Source organism: Podarcis bocagei (assembly GCF_964188305.1).
Source record: "Podarcis bocagei genome assembly, chromosome: 13".
Taxonomy (NCBI): Eukaryota; Metazoa; Chordata; class Lepidosauria; order Squamata; family Lacertidae; genus Podarcis; species Podarcis bocagei.
The window spans coordinates 55,923,041-55,941,394 of NC_138138.1; the positions used below are offsets into that span (position 1 = coordinate 55,923,041).

The window sequence follows — 18,354 nt, forward strand, 5'->3', positions numbered from 1 at the left end:
CATTAAATTCTTTCTAGGGGATGACATTAGATTTTTGTTATCTCATCTCCCACCCCCTAGAATTGTAGCATTGGAACGGACCACGAGGGTCATTGAGTCCAACCCCCTGCAATTGAGGATTCTTTTGTCCTGCGTGGGGCTCAAACCGAACACGATCCTGAGATTAAGATGTTGAGCTTTCATTTGCTTCATCCCATCAATCGTGTGTGTGGCACAATCTGGCATAGAATCCTGGTGGCGAGATCTGCAAATGTGAGCAGTTTAGGATACGGAGCAGATAGAACCATTGAATTGTAGAGTTTTACTGCCTTAGATTTCCCCGTGCCACAAAATCTCTGCCTGCCCACTCTCCTCTAGATCGTTGCCACCCCACACGGAAACTCGGGACTTAAAGTGTGGATGGACAGCTCTCTTCAGAGGTGGGGCAGGGTGGGGCTGGCTAACGGAGGTACACGTTTAATCATCATGGTCGGGGCAAAGGTACTCTGTGGGATGTGATTCCTGGTGCTCTCTGCCCCGTGGGGAGGGGAGCTGAGATGATATATCAACGGGTTGTTGCACTTCCACCGGCCTGATCGCTCCAGCATCCCACAGGATGGGCACGGAGACAGCCGGGCACCTCCTGACGTTGCTCCTGGTACTCGAGGGCATTGCTGTAGGATGTCAAACAAGAGGCGAATCGTTCAGGTGAGAGGCGGTGTGGAAGGGAGCAGGAATGCGGGGATAGAGCTGCTGGGATCGGCTTTTGGTTACTGGAAAATAATTGTTGTTGTTTAGTCGTTTAGTCGTGTCCGACTCTTCGTGGCCCCCTGGACCAGAGCACGCCAGGCACTCCTGTCTTCCACTGCCTCCCGCAGTTTGGTCAAACTCATGCTGGTAGCTTCGAGAACACTCCCACCATCTCGTCCTCCGTCGTCCCCTTCTCCTTGCGCCCTCCATCTTTCCCAACATCAGGGTCTTTTCCAGGGAGTCTTCTCTTCTCATGAGGTGGCCAAAGTCTTGGAGCCTCAGCTTCAGGATCTGTCCTTCCAGTGAGCACTCAGGGCTGATTTCCTTCAGAATGGAGAGGTTTGATCTTCTTGCAGTCCATGGGACTCTCAAGAGTCTCCTCCAGCACCAGAATTCAAAAGCATCAATTCTTTGGCGATCAGCCTTCTTTAGGGTCCAGCTTTCACTGAAAAATAATAGAACACTGTAATAGAAGGTCACCAGTCTAGATGGCTTTAAAAGAGGATGGGACAAATTGACAGAGGAGGAGAGGACTATCCGTGGCTACTACCTCTCTCGTCCTGACCTCGCCACAGTGATCCGCGCGACGGTCACCTCCAGACTTGATTATTGTAACTCGCTCTACATGGGGCTTCCCTTGAGACTGACCCAGAAACTCCAGCGGGTGCAGAATGCCGCGGCGAGACTCCTTATGGGGTTCTCACTGCGGGATCACATTCACCCGGTGCTTTACCAGCTGCACTGGCTCCCAGTGGAGTACAGGGTCGGGTTCAAGGTGCTGGTTTTGACCTTTAAAGCCCTATACAGCCTAGGACCCTCGTACCTACGGGACCGCCTCTCCTGGTATGCCCCGCGGAGGACCTTAAGGTCCACAAATGACAACATTTTGGAGGTCATGTGCCTCAAGGAGGTTAGATTGGTCTCAACTAGGGCCAGGGCCTTTTCAGTACTGGCCCCGACTTGGTGGAACGCTCTATCCCAAGAGACTAGGGCCCTGCGGGACTTGACATCTTTCCGCAGGGCCTGCAAGACAGAGCTGTTCCACAGGGCACAGCCTGACCCCCTCCTTTGGTAATCCTCGCAGAACTCTAGCCCAATGGTTGCCATTAATTTGATTTTGAATTGATTTTAAAATGAATTGATTTTAGAGTGCTGCGTTACTTTATTGTTGTGAGCCGCTCTGAGCCCGGCTTCGTCTGGGGAGGGCGGGATATAAAATTTTTCTCATTATTATTATTATTATTATTATTATTATTATTATTATTACTACTAGCCATGAGCTCTGCCTCCACAGTCAGAGGCATCAACTGCTTCTGAATACTAGTTGCTGGAAACCTCAGGAAGGGGAGAGAGCTCTTGAGTTCGAATCCTGCTTGCTGGCTTCTCATTGGGTTACCTGGTTGGCCACTGTGAGAACAGGATGCTAGACTAGATGTGCTCCCTTTGGCCTGAACCAGCAGGCTCTTTTGACACATAAAGGATTTCCAGCCCCCTATTTTTGGGGTGCGGGGACAGGAAAGGGGGGTAAAGAGCAAGTAAACATATTGCGTTGGTTTTCCCCACAACAAGGGAGACCCTTTGTTGATCGAACAGACAGCGGATGTTCAGAGGATACCACACTCTGCATTTTCGTGACAACCCTGCGGACATGCCAATTAAGATGATGGTCCAGAACTCGCGAAGCTCTCTGGAAGTTTCTCCTTAACCTCTCCTATAATGCCGCCTTCCCCCGATCTGGTGAACCGCAGACGATTTGGACTAGAAGTCCCATTGTTGTTGTTGTTGTTTAGTCGTGTCCGCCTCTTCGTGACCCCCTGGACCAGAGCACGCCAGGCACTCCTGTCTTCCACTGCCTCCCGCAGTTTGGTCAAACTCATGTTTGTAGCTTTGAGAACACTGTCCCACCATCTCGTCCTCCGTCGTCCCCTTCTCCTTGCGCCCTCCATCTTTCCCAACATCAGGGTCTTTTCCAGGGAGTCTTCTCTTCTCATGAGGTGGCCAAAGTCTTGGAGCCTCAGCTTCAGGATCTGTCCTTCCAGTGAGCACTCAGGGCTGATTTCCTTCAGAATGGAGAGGTTGGATCTTCTTGCACTCCATGGGACTCTCTAAACTAAAAGGTCCCAAATGGTGCAATCTTTCCTCCATAAGGTGCCTTTCCATCCACTACACCCATCGTGAAGGGGCTGATATGGAAGGTGTATTCCCATACCTCTGCTCTCATGAGCCTGACTGACCAGCAGGGGCTTTTCATGCTCCCTCTGACTTGTGGTTACGGTTTTGTAAAAGATTCTGTAGCGGCTTTGGCATTTTGCATCTTGCCTGTCTGTGGAGGCGCAGGTTAATTCTGTGTCCACGGCAGCTCCATCTGGTACGCAGGATGAGACCCTCCCTGCCCACAGACTGTCTCTCCAGAGTGGTGCATGCTCTGGTTATCTCCCGCTTGGACTACTGCAATGCGCTCTACGTGGGGCTACCTTTGAAGGTGACCCAGAAACTGCAACTAATCCAGAATGCGGCAGCTAGACTGGTGACTGGGGGCGGCTGCTGGGACCACATAACACCGGTCCTGAGAGAACTTCTTTGGCTCCCAGGACGTTTCCGAGCACAATTCAAAGTGTTGGTGCTTACCTTGAAAGCTCTAAATGGCCCCAAAGGCCCAGTATATCTGAAGGAGCGTCTCCACCCCCATCGTCCAGCCCGGACACTGAGGTCCAGCTCCGAGGGCCTTCTGGCGGTTCCCTCCCAGCGAGAAGCTGAGCTACAGGGAACCAGTTTAGGATTATGTTGTTGTTGTTGTTGTTTAGTCGTGTCCGCCTCTTCGTGACCCCCTGGACCAGAGCACGCCAGGCACTCCTGTCTTCCACTGCCTCCCGCAGTTTGGTCAAACTCATGCTGGTAGCTTCGAGAACACTGTCCCACCATCTCGTCTCTGTCGTCCCCTTCCCCTTGTGCCCTCCATCTTTCCCAACATCAGGGTCTTTTCCAGGGAGTCTTCTCTTCTCATGAGGTGGCCAAAGTCTTGGAGCCTCAGCTTCAGGATCTGTCCTTCCAGTGAGCACTCAGGGCTGATTTCCTTCAGAATGGAGAGGTTGGATCTTCTTGCACTCCATGGGACTCTCTAAACTAAAAGGTCCCAAATGGTGCAATATTTCCTCCATAAGGTGCCTTTCCATCCACTACACCCATCGTGAAGGGGCTGATATGGAAGGTGTATTCCCATACCTCTGCTCTCATGAGCCTGACTGACCAGCAGGGGCTTTTCATGCTCCCTCTGACTTGTGGTTACGGTTTTGTAAAAGATTCTGTAGCGGCTTTGGCATTTTGCATCTTGCCTGTCTGTGGAGGCGCAGGTTAATTCTGTGTCCACGGCAGCTCCATCTGGTACGCAGGATGAGACCCTCCCTGCCCACAGACTGTCTCTCCAGAGTGGTGCATGCTCTGGTTATCTCCCGCTTGGACTACTGCAATGCGCTCTACGTGGGGCTACCTTTGAAGGTGACCCAGAAACTGCAACTAATCCAGAATGCGGCAGCTAGACTGGTGACTGGGGGCGGCTGCTGGGACCACATAACACCGGTCCTGAGAGAACTTCTTTGGCTCCCAGGACGTTTCCGAGCACAATTCAAAGTGTTGGTGCTTACCTTGAAAGCTCTAAATGGCCCCAAAGGCCCAGTATATCTGAAGGAGCGTCTCCACCCCCATCGTCCAGCCCGGACACTGAGGTCCAGCTCCGAGGGCCTTCTGGCGGTTCCCTCCCAGCGAGAAGCTGAGCTACAGGGAACCAGTTTAGGATTATGTTGTTGTTGTTGTTGTTTAGTCGTGTCCGCCTCTTCGTGACCCCCTGGACCAGAGCACGCCAGGCCCTCCTGTCTTCCACTGCCTCCCGCAGTTTGGTCAAACTCATGCTGGTAGCTTCGAGAACACTGTCCCACCATCTCGTCTCTGTCGTCCCCTTCCCCTTGTGCCCTCCATCTTTCCCAACATCAGGGTCTTTTCCAGGGAGTCTTCTCTTCTCATGAGGTGGCCAAAGTCTTGGAGCCTCAGCTTCAGGATCTGTCCTTCCAGTGAGCACTCAGGGCTGATTTCCTTCAGAATGGAGAGGTTTGATCTTCTTGCAGTCCATGGGACTCTCAAGAGTCTCCTCCAGCACCAGAATTCAAAAGCATCAATTCTTTGGCGATCAGCCTTCTTTAGGGTCCAGCTTTCACTGAAAAATAATAGAACACTGTAATAGAAGGTCACCAGTCTAGATGGCTTTAAAAGAGGATGGGACAAATTGACAGAGGAGGAGAGGACTATCCGTGGCTACTACCTCTCTCGTCCTGACCTCGCCACAGTGATCCGCGCGACGGTCACCTCCAGACTTGATTATTGTAACTCGCTCTACATGGGGCTTCCCTTGAGACTGACCCAGAAACTCCAGCGGGTGCAGAATGCCGCGGCGAGACTCCTTATGGGGTTCTCACTGCGGGATCACATTCACCCGGTGCTTTACCAGCTGCACTGGCTCCCAGTGGAGTACAGGGTCGGGTTCAAGGTGCTGGTTTTGACCTTTAGAGCCCTATACAGCCTAGGACCCTCGTACCTACGGGACCGCCTCTCCTGGTATGCCCCGCGGAGGACCTTAAGGTCCACAAATGACAACATTTTGGAGGTCATGTGCCTCAAGGAGGTTAGATTGGTCTCAACTAGGGCCAGGGCCTTTTCAGTACTGGCCCCGACTTGGTGGAACGCTCTGCCACAAGAGACCAGGGCCCTGCGGGACTTGACATCTTTCCACAGGGCCTGCAAGACAGAGCTGTTCCACCAGGCCTTTGGCCAAGGCACAGCCTGACCCCCTCCTTTGGTAATCCTCGCAGAACTCTAGCCCAATGGTTGCCATTAATTTGATTTTGAATTGATTTTAAAATGAATTGATTTTAGAATGCTGCGTTACTTTATTGTTGTGAGCCGCTCTGAGCCCGGCTTCGTCTGGGGAGGGCGGGATATAAAATTTTTCTCATTATTATTATTATTATTATTATTATTATTATTATTATTATTACTAGCCATGAGCTCTGCCTCCACAGTCAGAGGCATCAACTGCTTCTGAATACTAGTTGCTGGAAACCTCAGGAAGGGGAGAGAGCTCTTGAGTTCGAATCCTGCTTGCTGGCTTCTCATTGGGTTACCTGGTTGGCCACTGTGAGAACAGGATGCTAGACTAGATGTGCTCCCTTTGGCTTGAACCAGCAGGCTCTTTTGACACATAAAGGATTTCCAGCCCCCTATTTTTGGGGTGCGGGGACAGGAAAGGGGGGTAAAGAGCAAGTAAACATATTGCGTTGGTTTTCCCCACAACAAGGGAGACCCTTTGTTGATCGAACAGACAGCGGATGTTCAGAGGATACCACACTCTGCATTTTCGTGACAACCCTGCGGACATGCCAATTAAGATGATGGTCCAGAACTCGCGAAGCTCTCTGGAAGTTTCTCCTTAACCTCTCCTATAATGCCGCCGCCCCCGATCTGGTGAACCGCAGACGATTTGGACTAGAAGTCCCATTGTTGTTGTTGTTGTTTAGTCGTTTCCGCCTCTTCGTGACCCCCTGGACCAGAGCACGCCAGGCACTCCTGTCTTCCACTGCCTCCCGCAGTTTGGTCAAACTCATGTTTGTAGCTTTGAGAACACTGTCCCACCATCTCGTCCTCCGTCGTCCCCTTCTCCTTGCGCCCTCCATCTTTCCCAACATCAGGGTCTTTTCCAGGGAGTCTTCTCTTCTCATGAGGTGGCCAAAGTCTTGGAGCCTCAGCTTCAGGATCTGTCCTTCCAGTGAGCACTCAGGGCTGATTTCCTTCAGAATGGAGAGGTTGGATCTTCTTGCACTCCATGGGACTCTCTAAACTAAAAGGTCCCAAATGGTGCAATCTTTCCTCCATAAGGTGCCTTTCCATCCACTACACCCATCGTGAAGGGGCTGATATGGAAGGTGTATTCCCATACCTCTGCTCTCATGAGCCTGACTGACCAGCAGGGGCTTTTCATGCTCCCTCTGACTTGTGGTTACGGTTTTGTAAAAGATTCTGTAGCGGCTTTGGCATTTTGCATCTTGCCTGTCTGTGGAGGCGCAGGTTAATTCTGTGTCCACGGCAGCTCCATCTGGTACGCAGGATGAGACCCTCCCTGCCCACAGACTGTCTCTCCAGAGTGGTGCATGCTCTGGTTATCTCCCGCTTGGACTACTGCAATGCGCTCTACGTGGGGCTACCTTTGAAGGTGACCCAGAAACTGCAACTAATCCAGAATGCGGCAGCTAGACTGGTGACTGGGGGCGGCTGCTGGGACCACATAACACCGGTCCTGAGAGAACTTCTTTGGCTCCCAGGACGTTTCCGAGCACAATTCAAAGTGTTGGTGCTTACCTTGAAAGCTCTAAATGGCCCCAAAGGCCCAGTATATCTGAAGGAGCGTCTCCACCCCCATCGTCCAGCCCGGACACTGAGGTCCAGCTCCGAGGGCCTTCTGGCGGTTCCCTCCCAGCGAGAAGCTGAGCTACAGGGAACCAGTTTAGGATTATGTTGTTGTTGTTGTTGTTTAGTCGTGTCCGCCTCTTCGTGACCCCCTGGACCAGAGCACGCCAGGCACTCCTGTCTTCCACTGCCTCCCGCAGTTTGGTCAAACTCATGCTGGTAGCTTCGAGAACACTGTCCCACCATCTCGTCTCTGTCGTCCCCTTCCCCTTGTGCCCTCCATCTTTCCCAACATCAGGGTCTTTTCCAGGGAGTCTTCTCTTCTCATGAGGTGGCCAAAGTCTTGGAGCCTCAGCTTCAGGATCTGTCCTTCCAGTGAGCACTCAGGGCTGATTTCCTTCAGAATGGAGAGGTTGGATCTTCTTGCACTCCATGGGACTCTCTAAACTAAAAGGTCCCAAATGGTGCAATATTTCCTCCATAAGGTGCCTTTCCATCCACTACACCCATCGTGAAGGGGCTGATATGGAAGGTGTATTCCCATACCTCTGCTCTCATGAGCCTGACTGACCAGCAGGGGCTTTTCATGCTCCCTCTGACTTGTGGTTACGGTTTTGTAAAAGATTCTGTAGCGGCTTTGGCATTTTGCATCTTGCCTGTCTGTGGAGGCGCAGGTTAATTCTGTGTCCACGGCAGCTCCATCTGGTACGCAGGATGAGACCCTCCCTGCCCACAGACTGTCTCTCCAGAGTGGTGCATGCTCTGGTTATCTCCCGCTTGGACTACTGCAATGCGCTCTACGTGGGGCTACCTTTGAAGGTGACCCAGAAACTGCAACTAATCCAGAATGCGGCAGCTAGACTGGTGACTGGGGGCGGCTGCTGGGACCACATAACACCGGTCCTGAGAGAACTTCTTTGGCTCCCAGGACGTTTCCGAGCACAATTCAAAGTGTTGGTGCTTACCTTGAAAGCTCTAAATGGCCCCAAAGGCCCAGTATATCTGAAGGAGCGTCTCCACCCCCATCGTCCAGCCCGGACACTGAGGTCCAGCTCCGAGGGCCTTCTGGCGGTTCCCTCCCAGCGAGAAGCTGAGCTACAGGGAACCAGTTTAGGATTATGTTGTTGTTGTTGTTGTTTAGTCGTGTCCGCCTCTTCGTGACCCCCTGGACCAGAGCACGCCAGGCCCTCCTGTCTTCCACTGCCTCCCGCAGTTTGGTCAAACTCATGCTGGTAGCTTCGAGAACACTGTCCCACCATCTCGTCTCTGTCGTCCCCTTCCCCTTGTGCCCTCCATCTTTCCCAACATCAGGGTCTTTTCCAGGGAGTCTTCTCTTCTCATGAGGTGGCCAAAGTCTTGGAGCCTCAGCTTCAGGATCTGTCCTTCCAGTGAGCACTCAGGGCTGATTTCCTTCAGAATGGAGAGGTTTGATCTTCTTGCAGTCCATGGGACTCTCAAGAGTCTCCTCCAGCACCAGAATTCAAAAGCATCAATTCTTTGGCGATCAGCCTTCTTTAGGGTCCAGCTTTCACTGAAAAATAATAGAACACTGTAATAGAAGGTCACCAGTCTAGATGGCTTTAAAAGAGGATGGGACAAATTGACAGAGGAGGAGAGGACTATCCGTGGCTACTACCTCTCTCGTCCTGACCTCGCCACAGTGATCCGCGCGACGGTCACCTCCAGACTTGATTATTGTAACTCGCTCTACATGGGGCTTCCCTTGAGACTGACCCAGAAACTCCAGCGGGTGCAGAATGCCGCGGCGAGACTCCTTATGGGGTTCTCACTGCGGGATCACATTCACCCGGTGCTTTACCAGCTGCACTGGCTCCCAGTGGAGTACAGGGTCGGGTTCAAGGTGCTGGTTTTGACCTTTAGAGCCCTATACAGCCTAGGACCCTCGTACCTACGGGACCGCCTCTCCTGGTATGCCCCGCGGAGGACCTTAAGGTCCACAAATGACAACATTTTGGAGGTCATGTGCCTCAAGGAGGTTAGATTGGTCTCAACTAGGGCCAGGGCCTTTTCAGTACTGGCCCCGACTTGGTGGAACGCTCTGCCACAAGAGACCAGGGCCCTGCGGGACTTGACATCTTTCCACAGGGCCTGCAAGACAGAGCTGTTCCACCAGGCCTTTGGCCAAGGCACAGCCTGACCCCCTCCTTTGGTAATCCTCGCAGAACTCTAGCCCAATGGTTGCCATTAATTTGATTTTGAATTGATTTTAAAATGAATTGATTTTAGAATGCTGCGTTACTTTATTGTTGTGAGCCGCTCTGAGCCCGGCTTCGTCTGGGGAGGGCGGGATATAAAATTTTTCTCATTATTATTATTATTATTATTATTATTATTATTATTATTATTACTAGCCATGAGCTCTGCCTCCACAGTCAGAGGCATCAACTGCTTCTGAATACTAGTTGCTGGAAACCTCAGGAAGGGGAGAGAGCTCTTGAGTTCGAATCCTGCTTGCTGGCTTCTCATTGGGTTACCTGGTTGGCCACTGTGAGAACAGGATGCTAGACTAGATGTGCTCCCTTTGGCTTGAACCAGCAGGCTCTTTTGACACATAAAGGATTTCCAGCCCCCTATTTTTGGGGTGCGGGGACAGGAAAGGGGGGTAAAGAGCAAGTAAACATATTGCGTTGGTTTTCCCCACAACAAGGGAGACCCTTTGTTGATCGAACAGACAGCGGATGTTCAGAGGATACCACACTCTGCATTTTCGTGACAACCCTGCGGACATGCCAATTAAGATGATGGTCCAGAACTCGCGAAGCTCTCTGGAAGTTTCTCCTTAACCTCTCCTATAATGCCGCCGCCCCCGATCTGGTGAACCGCAGACGATTTGGACTAGAAGTCCCATTGTTGTTGTTGTTGTTTAGTCGTTTCCGCCTCTTCGTGACCCCCTGGACCAGAGCACGCCAGGCACTCCTGTCTTCCACTGCCTCCCGCAGTTTGGTCAGACTCATGCTGGTCGCTTCGAGAACACTGTCCCACCATCTCCTCCTCCGTCGTCCCCTTCTCCTTGTGCCCTCCATCTTTCCCAGCACCAGGGTCTTTTCCAGGGAGTCTTCTCTTCTCATGAGGTGGCCAAAGTCTTGGAGCCTCAGCTTCAGGATCTGTCCTTCCAGTGAGCACTCAGGGCTGATTTCCTTAAGAATGGATAGGTTTGATCTTTTTGCAGTCCATGGGACTCTCAAGAGTCCCATTAGCCCCCAGCCAATACTCCAAGAATCCAAGCAGAGAGGTGGACTTCCAACCTCCAATGAAAGAAAGTTGACAGCCTCCTGAAGGAGTCCATTCCACTGTCGAACTGCTCTTAACCCTCAGAACGGCCTCGGTCCAGTATACCTGAAGGAGCGTCTCCACCCCCATCATTCTGCCCGGACGCTGAGGTCCAGCGCCGAGGGCCTTCTGGCGGTTCCCTCATTGCGAGAAGTGAGGCTACAGGGAACCAGACAGAGGGCCTTCTTGGTAGTAGCGCCCGCCCTGTGGAACGCCCTTCCAGCAGATGTCAAAGCGATAAACAACTACCTGACATTCAGAAGACATCTTAAGGCAGCCGTGTTCAGGGAAGTTTTTAACGTGTGATATTTTATTGTATTTTTGGTTTCTATGGAAGCAGCCCAGAGTGGCTGGGGAGGCCCAGCCAGATGGGCGGGGTATAAATAATAAATTATTATAATTATTATTATCAGAAAGTCTAGTCGGAATCTCCTTTCTTTTGGTTTGAATCTGTTAGTTCAAGTCCTCCCCCCCGGAGCAGCCCTTTAGATTTTTGAAGGGGGCTACCCTCTCAGTCCTCTCTTCTCCAGGCTAAATATACCCATCTCCCTCAACCGTTCCTCACAAGGCTGGGTTCCCAGACCCTTCATCTGCCTGTCTGCCCTTCGCTTCACAATTTCCACCTTGTCAATATCCCTCTTAAAATGGGGTACCCAGAACCCAGTGAATTCAGGGTCGCCTGGAACAGAATCTTCCAGCCATTAAAAGATCTGGGTAAAGAGGAAAGTTTCAAAATTCCTCCTGAAAGTGAGCAATGAGAGAGATAAGATACTCCTCAACTGGGAGGGCATTCCACAAATGGGGAACCAACACCAAAAAGGCCCTGTCAGGAGACTGTAGCACCAAGCAGACTTCTTTCTTTTATTCCTGGAGAAGCCCGAAGCCCCGGCCCCCAGCCTCTCCCCTCTTGTAAACCTACTTTGCTTAACCGAGTCCTCCTCACCCACCGCACTTACTGTACCTTAGGCCATTACTTTCTGGTATTTATCGCTTTGCCGTTTCATAATAATAATAATAATAATAATAATAATAATAATAATAATAATATATTATGTATACCCCACTCATCTGGCTGGGCTTCCCCAGCCACTCTGGGAGGCTTCCAACAAAATATTAAAATACCATAATACATCAAACATTAAAAGCTTCCCTAAACAGGGCTGCCTTCAGATGTCTTCTAAAAGTCTGGTAGTTGTTGTTCTCTTTGACATTTGGTGGGAGGGCGTTCCACAGGGCGAGTGCCACCACCGAGAAGGCCCTTGAACTTTATTGCTATGTCTTAGTCTAACTGGGCTGTTCTGAGCCTGTAGAGCATTATCCTCACAGTGACCTTTGGTTTGCTCCCACCTTGAACTTTGAGCAACGCCAACGCCCAGGTGGAGAGTCAGGGTCACCAGGTGAGAAGGAGGCTTCTTGAGACCAGTGTGCTAAGTAATGATGGGAAGGAACAGCAGCCATGTCCCCAAGGCGTTGAGATCTGTGAAACGATGGAGGGCTTCTGTGCGTATGTGTGTTTTCTGCAGCATGCCCTCGATGCAATCATGGTGCTTTAGCGGCAGAGTTATCCTGGGCCATCCACACTGCGTTTCTCTTCGGTCCTCGTTCTGCGATGCTTCCCCAGTGCAAATCTTTGCTGCCATAGGGAGGGGAACTTTGTGCTGTAATGCAACGTAGGAACATACCATATTCTAACTGAAAACAGATTGCAGATACTTAATTGGCTTAGGATTTTATTTAAGCGATGAATTAACAGGTTTAATTTCATAATGTGAAGATCTAAGGATGCTAATGTTTAAGTTAAATTGTGTTAAGAACTACGATTTGGAAAACCGTTAAAAGGACACGCAATGAAATCCAACCAAAGGGAAGCGAGGAAGTCACTTAATAAGGTTAATAAGTGTAATTTTTAATAAGGTTATGAATTATGTTTGGTTTATGTGTTTGTTTGTTTATAATGTTGTGAAAATCAATAAAAAAGATGGGGGGGAAAGAACATGCCGTATTGGCCTGAATATAAGCCACACCCACAAATAAGCTGCACTTTTTAAATTCGGCAGCTTGGGGGAGGCTTGGGAGCTGTGGACGGGACGGGTACCGTTGCCCTGCGCTCCTGGCCTGTTTCCTGCAACGAAGGGAGCCGCGCCACTTTGCCGGCGGTGTAAGGTCACAAATATAAGCCCGCACTTTAACTTTTCACGATCAGAATTTGGGGGGAAGAAGTGTGGTTTATATTCAGGCTAATACGGTACATTGCATTAGGACCGTCTAGTAAATCAACTTGTCCTCGCAGGGTCCAACCAGTTGCCTCAATGGGGAATCCCGTGTCTTCCAGCAACTGGCATTCAGAAGCCTCTGACCGTGGAGGCAGGGCATAGCCATCGTGGCTAGCGGTAGCCATCCATAGACTTGGTCCCCCATGAATTTGTCTAGTCCTCCTTGAAGGCCTTCTAAGTTACTGGCCATCCCTGCGGGTGGTGCTGTGGGTTAAACCACAGAGCCTAGGACTTGCCGATCGGAAGATCGGCGGTTCGAATCCCCGCGACGGGGTGAGCTCCCATTGCTTGGTCCCTGCTCCTGCCAACCTAGCAGTTCGAAAGCACGCCAGTTCAAGTAGATAAATAGGTACCGCTCCGGCGGGAAGGTAAACGGCGTTTCCGTGCGCTGCTCTGGTTCGCCAGAAGCGGGTTAGTCATGCTGGCCACATGACCCGGAAGCTGTGCGCCGGCTCCCTCGGCCAATAAAGCAAGATGAGCGCCGCAACCCCAGAGTCATCCGCGATTGGACCTAGCGGCCAGGGATCCCTTTACCTTTTACTATCAAAATAAAAAAAATATCCTTCCAGTAGCACCTTAGAGACCAACTAAATTTGTTATTGGTACGAACTTTCGTGTGTATCTGAAGAAGTGTGCATGCACATGAAAGCTCATACCAATAACAAACTCAGTTGGTCTCTAAGGTGGTACTGGAAGGAATATTTTTATTTTGTTTCGACTATGGCAGACCAACACAGCTACCCACCTGCATCTAGAACTTTTTGTTGTTTAGTCATGTCCGCCTCTTCGTGACCCCCTGGACCAGAGCACTCCAGGCACTCCTGTCTTCCACTGCCTCCCGCAGTTTGGTCAGACTCATGCTGGTAGCTTCAAAAACACTGTCCCACCATCTCGTCCTCCGTCGTCCCCTTCTCCTTCTGCCCTCCATCTTTCCCAACATCAGGGTCTTTTCCAGGGAATCTTCTCTTCTCATGAGGAGGCCAAAGTCTTGGAGCCTCAGCTTCAGGATCTGTCCTTCCAGTGAGCACTCAGGGCTGATTTCCTTCAGAATGGATATCTAGAACTATGCAGTACTAGAAAAGGACTTTGTTTCAGCTGCCCGAGTCTTCCCACATTACTGGATGTCTGTGAGTTTTGGTGTCAGACGAAAGGGAGAAAACCTTTTGCTCTATCCATTTCCTCCGTGCTGTGCATCGTTTTGTGAGCAACGATCGCGTTGCCTCTTACCTGGCTGTTCTCTAAACTAAACAGCCCCAAAGGCTGAAGCCTTTCTTCATAGGAGCAGTCACTGCATCCCCCTCCATCATTTTGGTTGCCGTTTTCTAAACCCTTTCCCCAGCTCTACCCCATCCTATATAAGGCAAGGCTATATAAGGTGTTATGCGGGTGGCGCTGTGGGTTAAACCACAGAGCCTAGGACTTGCCGATCAGAAGGTCGGCGGTTCGAATCCCCGTGCTTGGTCCCTGCTCCTGCCAACCTAGCAGTTCGAAAGCATGTCAAAGTGCAAGTAGATAAATAGGTACCACTCCAGCGGGAAGGTAAACGGCGTTTCCGTGTGCTGCTCTGGTTCGCCAGAAGCGGCTTAGTCATGCTGGCCACATGACCCAGAGGCTGTATGCCGGCTCCCTCGGCCATTAAAGCGAGATGAGCGCCGCAACCCCAGAGTCAAGTCACAACTGGACCTAATGGTCAGGGGTCCCTTTACCTTTACCTTAAAAGAACGGCACGCAGGATACCAGCAATTTTATTTTCAGTTCCTCCCCTAATTATCCCTGGTGTGTAATTCTCCTTTTCCGCAGCTGCAGCCCGCTGGGTCGACATTCATGCTGCTTTTGTGGAAGGGACCTGAGAAGCATTTAAGGCTTATGGGGTTATTACCCTTTTAACTCTTGGTTCCTCTGTTTCAGGGCAAATCAGTTCCTTGGGGCTGAGCTACCATCAAAGCCTTTCACAGCAAAATGTAAGTGACGACAACTGCTTCCCGGACGAGGCTAGAAGGCTCTCCTGCCCTGCCCTCTCTCATATAACTCTCTTATAAAGCTCAGGCATGTCCAAAGTCCGTTTCGGGGGCCTTATCTGGCCCCTGTGGGAGTTTATTTCCTGGGGTAAAATACTAAGAAAAAACCTCAGCAACTTCAACCCTAAAAAAAGGTCAACAACTTTGAAATACAGTGGTACCTCGGGTTAAGTGCTTACGGTAATTCGTTCCGGAGGTCCGTACTTAACCTGAAACTGTTCTTAACCTGAAGCACCACTTTAGCTAATGGGGCCTCCCGCTGCTGCTGCACTGCCACCATGCGATTTCTGTTCTCATCTTGAAGCAAAGTTCTTAACCCAAGGTACTATTTCTGGGTTAGCGGAGTCTGTAACCTGAAGCATATGTAACCTGAAGCGTATGTAACCCGAGGTACCACTGTATACTTGGAGTCAAGTGTGGATTTCATGCTCTTTATTCAGCTCATAGTAGTGAGGAATGGAAGTTCCCCCAAAATGTCTGCTTTATATACATTATTTAGACAATGGGCCCCATGTGATTGGCTAGTTCCGGGATTCTCCTGTAGGCCATTCAGGTTGCAGATCCACTTCCACCTGGAGTTGGATTGGGCGGCTCCTGCGGACCAATCATTCTGGATCTTACTGTTCTAGGACCAATCAGACTGCTGCATTCTGAATCCTATTCCTCTAGGACCAATCAGACTGCTGCATTCTGAATCCTATTCCTCTAGGACCAATCAGACTGCTGCATTCTGAATCCTATTGTTCTAGGACCAATCAGACTGCTGCAGTTTGGATCCTATTCCTACATAACAAACTTCAATCCTAAACAAAGGTCAGCAACTTTGGTCGGCCCCCACGGCCCTTCACTTCATCAAATATGGCCCTCTTTGAAAAAAGTTTGGACCCCACTAGCTGCAAATGAGGACTTTTCTGGGCGAAGTTGCCAACGGCATTAGCATTTTGGGAACATTTTGCCTAATCAGCGCCATGTTGATTTATCCTTTGGGATGGGATCCAGTGAGGCTGGGAATCCCCACGCAGGCAATGCACGTGGCCCACGCTCCGTCAAACTGTTCTTGAGCGCGTGCAGAGCGTTCCCATCACATGCCCCTGCCGACGCCATTCCCCACCCCGGACCTCCGGGACAGACAGCCTGCGCGCTGCCAAAATGCAGAAGGTGTTGAACCTTCGCAACCGCCGAGTTGGAAGGGGCCCCCCAAAGGCCATCTAGTCCAGCCCCTTGGAGCGCAGGAGTCGTGCAGAAGTCTGGTCTTGGTGCCAGTGCGGATCCTGCAGCTGCTGCAGCCCCTTATGCTTGCCTCCTCTCTTTCCACTCAGCCGCCCTCGCCAGCTGCGACTTCGATGACGCCGGCAGCCCATTCTGTGACTGGACCCAGCCTAAGGATGACAGCGGGGACTGGATCCGAGGAGAGGGGAAGAAGCCCGGGGAAAGCCCTGGACCGCCAGGAGGGGTTCCTGAACGGAGTACGTTATAAGAATTTAATAATAATAATAATAATAATAATAATAATAATAATAATAATAATAATAATAATATTTTTATTTATACCCCACCCTCCCTGGCCAGAGCCGGGCTCAGGGCAGCTAACACCAATAAAATCACAATAAAAACATAAGGGGCGGGGAACCAATTTAAAATACAGGTTAAAATGTAATTTAAAATGCAGCCTCATTTTAAAGTGTGCCGTATTTTTCGCTCTATAACACGCACCCGACCATAACACGCACATAGTTTTTAGAGGAGGAAAACAAGAAAAAAAATATTCTAAACGAAACAGTGGATGTATGATTTTTGTGGTTCATTCTGTGGCCACAGACATGTGATCTGATGGTAAAGTTTGGGGTAGCCCAATGCAAAAATCCTGAGGATCCATGTGGATCCATGCTTTGTAACCATGTTTTTGCACCACTGCGGCCCCAGGCAACAGTGGGTGCGTGATTTTTTTGGTGCAAGCTGTAGCCATGGACATGCTATGTGATCTGATGGTGAATTTGGGGTGACCCAATGCAAAAATCCTGAGGATCCATGTGGATCTGTGCTTTGTAACCAGGCTCTCTAATAATAATATTTTTTTTATTTATACCCCGCCCTTCCCAGTTCAGGAAACCGGGCTCAGGGTGGCTAACAACAAATTTAAAACACTTAATTGATGCTATAAAAAAAGCATAAAATACGATATAAAGTGTAAATAATAATAAAATCAAGAATCAATTTAGGGGGGAAATCCATCCAAGAAACATTAGATGATCACCAGGGCTAGCTGGCTAAATTAGTCCTATTTGGGCCAGTGAGGAGACCAGGGGAGAATTAGCTGTGGGACCCCAGAGCGGGCAATCTTCATAAAAAGGGGAGGGGGAGGGAAGGAAGGGGAATAAAAGATCAAGCCAGGTTCAAATTGAAAGCCAGGCGGAATAGCTGTGTCTTACAGGCCTGGCGGAGGGAGGTTAAATCCTGCAGGGCCCTGGTCTCCTGGGACAGAGCATTCCACCAGGTCGGAGCCACCACTGAGAAGGCCCTGGCCCTGGTGGAGGGTATCTTTCCAAAGCCCCCCTGCTCCAGAGGAAGGCCTGGCTTGCTTTGAGGCTGGAGGCTGAAGAACCGTCCCCAGGAGAAGGATAAAATCTGAATCCCACTTGCTTCAAACCACAGGAGCGGAGAGAGGCTCTTGTGTTCGAATCCTGCCTGTGGGTTTCCCTATTGAGGCATCTGGTCGGCCACTGTGAGAACAGGAGGCTGGACCATAGGGGTGAAATCAGGCGCTTCTGATGTTCTTAGGAAATCGTATCAGGGAGTGTGGAGAGAGTGGACAGAGGTTTTCCTCCTTTCGTAACCCCGGAACTCAGGATCAATAAAATGGAAGGTTCAGGGCAGAGATGAGGAAATCTTCCTTCCAGCAATGTATGATTAAGATCTTAAGGAAATAAGAATCGGGACCAAAGGATCGGGACCGAAGTCCGTCAAGTCCAGCATTCTGTCCTCATGTTGTGAGAATTTTAAGGTCTTAGATATGTAATAAATGTTCATAAATGTATCAAGCAAACACGGACATAAATATATAAACCACATGTCTGAAAACCCCACAGAAAAAAAGTCCTGAACAAATTGACCTCAAATATTTCTCTGCAAGGTCAAACTGGGAACCTCCCCATTGTCTTTTCCTTCACAAATCCTGTCTTAAGGGCACATTTAAGATATGAATAGGGTGTGAGCCTGTGACCTGGCTGAGGAACTAAGTATTTATCATTACAAAAGACTGGCCAGGCTCCGCAGGCAATCCAGTCAAGTAAGCATTAACAGGTAACCTGCCAGATGGGAGATAAACAACGCACTCAGATTTCTGTTGTAGACCACCCCTTTCTGTGATATAGGTATTATGTTTCTGGAGGTGGTCTTGGACTCCAGGGCGGCCAATTTAAAATGTCTATATAAGGGCAGGCACACCTTTGTTCTGGGTTCTCCTCCTTCTCCTGCGTGTGAGGGGAGCCCCCTGTTGCAACAGTTCAATAAAGATCAGGCTTACGAGCTGCTTTGCTTCTCAATATTCTCTGCTTGGCCTCTGTTATTTTCTTCGACCGATGGAGAACCTGCAA

The 18,354-nt window shown here is 50.2% G+C and overlaps 1 protein-coding gene across 1 annotated transcript in view; it reads left to right on the top strand.

The window, feature by feature from the left end:
- Window positions 1–49: 49 nt before the first annotated feature.
- Window positions 50–18,354, top strand: part of ZAN (zonadhesin) — a 73,253-nt gene continuing 54,948 nt past the window's right edge. The window contains exons 1-3 of the mRNA XM_081167481.1: window positions 50–687; window positions 14,652–14,704; window positions 16,081–16,227. Of these exons, the coding sequence (XP_081023607.1) occupies window positions 596–687; window positions 14,652–14,704; window positions 16,081–16,227 (292 nt within the window). The 5' untranslated portion in view covers window positions 50–595. The remainder of the gene's footprint in view (window positions 688–14,651; window positions 14,705–16,080; window positions 16,228–18,354) is intronic.